This window comes from Arabidopsis lyrata (assembly GCF_000004255.2).
Source record: "Arabidopsis lyrata subsp. lyrata unplaced genomic scaffold ARALYscaffold_4, whole genome shotgun sequence".
Lineage (NCBI taxonomy): Eukaryota > Viridiplantae > Streptophyta > Magnoliopsida > Brassicales > Brassicaceae > Arabidopsis > Arabidopsis lyrata.
The window spans coordinates 13,349,222-13,352,411 of record NW_003302552.1 but is presented as its reverse complement, the minus strand read 5'-3'; the positions used below and the strand labels follow the sequence as shown (position 1 = coordinate 13,352,411).

Genomic DNA, 3,190 nt, shown 5'->3' with positions numbered 1-3,190 from the left:
AAGCTGTCTACGGCGATTTCTTGGCGATTCTATGAATTGAATAAAATGTTTGTTTTTATTTTTAATGTTAGTATGTTTTATGTTTTTCATTCTTAATGTTTTAATTGTATGTTAAGTTTGTTTTTTTCAAGTTTTTGTAACTTTGTAATTTTCTTATGTTTTCAATGTTAATGTTATATGTTTTATTTTAATTAAAACTTTAATATGTTTTTACTTATTAATTTAAATGATTAATATTTTAAATATAAAATATTATTATTTTATTCATGGGACCAATTGTGAGGGACACCAATGCTCGTACCAAACTTAAAAAACTCTGAAAATAATCTTATTATATTTGAGGGACCAAAATGTGTCCTACACCATTGCTCATGGTCTTAGATCTCCATACAACTAGCACTTTTTACACTTTTTTTTTACTCTGATCCCAATCCATCGTGGGATAAATTTATGTGAAATGAGAATTAAGAAAGAGGGGTGAGCAATCTAACATTGCTCGGTGTATAACGTTCTATATACATAGATCAATATCATTGATATCACAATATCAATATTAGTACGTACTTCAATAATATCATCCACATCATAAACGAGATTACGTAATCTAATTTTGCTATAATTTAAGAGTTTATTTTTTATTTTGGAGGGAAGAGGCAGCTAAGGTTTTCCAAGAAGTTTCGTATATTAGCTCTACCTCTTATCCCTTCCCTCTACCTCTTATCCTTTGTCTCTCTATTTCCACTGTCCTTTTCAAGTTTGACAATGAATATTTTTATCTTTTTATTTTCCCAAAACCAAAATACTGAAACTCCAAAACAACACAAAATATAAAATCTAAAAGGGCTCATCCAAAATGATACTACTACATAAAATTTATGAATTCTTTTTAAACATAAATTTTGTGGTATTTTTGGAGTTTTTACAAGTATTTATATTTGTAAGAAAAAAAAAACTTGTATGTTTTAAAATCCATCAAAAGTTTTACAACAATTCAGAATAATTCTTTTATTTTATAGTTACTTTCCAAGATCATTCCTCTTTGACGTCCCTTTCCTTCCTCTTGTGTGTATATATATACATGTAAAAAATAGGGGAACTTAAAAAATGACATAAAGTTCCTCAATCTTTGGAGAAAGATGATGATTCCTTCAGAAAAAACTAATAATACCTTTCTAAATTACTTTGTCCTGTTCGTTTGGGGTATTTTGTTGATGGAGGTTGGTTTAGGACAAAACCAAATACGTGAAATCAAAGTAGGAGTAGTTCTTGATCTCCAAACTAATTTTTCCAAGATCTGTCTCACTGCCATTAACTTGTCCTTGTCCGATTTCTACAAGAATTATTCTAATTACAGCACAAGACTTGTGCTTCATGTCAGAGATTCCATGGAAGATACTGTTCAAGCTTCAGCCGCAGGTTCGATTCTTCTATCTCTTTAATTTCTTCTCGGTTATAAGGAATTATTAGTACTAGCTAGGTGTTGTATTGATAAGTCTGACCAATCTTTTACATGATCTTAACTTAGCTTCTCAGCTTTTTTTCATTCATTCAAGCAACTATCAACATATAAATTTTACGACTGAAAAGTTTATTTAAACAGGAAGTTCAATCCTAGAATGACAACATCCCGTTAAATAAAAAAGATAAGATATAAATATCTGAACTTAATTGTTTGGTTGGAAGAGAGATGAATCATTCTGTTGACTATTCAGAATCCAAATATCCTCTTATGTGGTCTGTATTTAGAGCAAGGTATATTGAGTAATATGTCATGTGATACCTTTACAATAAAGATTTTAACTCTTGTGTAGATTATTATTGTCTCATTAATTATCATCAACTCTTAAACTACTGCTGTTAAATTTAGTGAAATTCTAAACTTTTTTTTCTTTGTGTTTGCTTGTGGTGCAATCAGCCTTGGACCTAATCAAGAACGAGCAAGTGAGCGCCATCATCGGACCAAGAAACTCTATGCAAGCAGAGTTTATGATCAGACTCGCCAACAAAACTCAAGTACCAACCATCACATTCTCTGCAACAAGTCCTCTTTTAACATCCATTAAAAGCGATTACTTCGTCCGAGCCACTATCGATGACTCATACCAGGTCAAAGCCATTGCAGCCATTTTTGAATCCTTCGGATGGAGAAGTGTCGTCGCAATTTATGTGGACAACGAGTTAGGTGAAGGAATCATGCCTTACTTGTTTGACGCTTTACAAGACGTGCAAGTCGATAGAAGTGTGATCTCCCCGGAGGCTAACGATGACCAGATTCTAAAAGAACTTTATAAGCTCATGACGAGGCAGACTAGGGTTTTCGTTGTCCACATGGCCTCACGTCTTGCTTCACGGATTTTTGAGAAAGCTAAAGAGATCGGGATGATGGAGGAAGGGTATGTATGGTTAATGACCAATGGAATGACGCATATGATGAGACATATCAACCATGGTCGTAGCTTAAATAATATAGAGGGCGTGTTAGGTGTGAGGAGCCATGTCCCCCAATCGAAAGAGCTCAAAGATTTCGGCTTGCGATGGAATAAAAAGTTCGAAAAGGAGAATCCAACGATGAGAGATGATCTAACCATTTTTGGATTACGGGCGTATGATTCAACCACTGCATTGGCCATGGCCGTGGAGAAAACCAACATAAGAAGCTTTCCGTATGATAATGCGAGTGCGTCGTCAAATAACATGACAGATTTGGGGAACCTAGGTGTCTCTCGCTACGGTCAAAGTCTTTTAAATGCTCTCTCGGAAATAAGATTCAATGGTTTGGCAGGAGAGTTTAAACTCATAGACAAGCAGCTCGAGTCACCAAAGTTTGAGATCATAAATTTTGTAGGAAATGAAGAGAGGATTATCGGATTTTGGACACCGAGCAATGGACTTGTGAATGCAAATTCAAACAAAACAACTTCATTTACAGGGGAGAGGTTTGGTCCATTGATATGGCCAGGGAAGTCGACTATTGTTCCTAAAGGATGGGAGATACCAACTAATGGTAAGAAGATCAAAGTCGGTGTTCCTGTAAAGAAAGGCTTCTTCAATTTTGTGGAGGTAATCACAGATCCTATAACTAACATAACAACTCCAAAGGGTTACGCCATAGACATCTTTGAAGCTGCTCTTAAGAAGTTGCCATATTCAGTCATTCCACAATACTACCGTTTCGAGTCTCCCGATGATC

At 34.6% G+C, this 3,190-nt stretch overlaps 1 protein-coding gene across 1 annotated transcript in view; it reads left to right on the top strand.

The window, feature by feature from the left end:
• The first annotated feature begins 1,078 nt into the window (after positions 1-1,078).
• Positions 1,079-3,190, top strand: part of LOC9317097 (glutamate receptor 2.8) — a 6,974-nt gene continuing 4,862 nt past the window's right edge. Inside the window, 2 exon segments of the mRNA XM_021029039.1 lie at positions 1,079-1,416; positions 1,916-3,188. Coding sequence (XP_020884698.1) covers positions 1,137-1,416; positions 1,916-3,188 — 1,553 coding nt within the window. The 5' untranslated portion in view covers positions 1,079-1,136.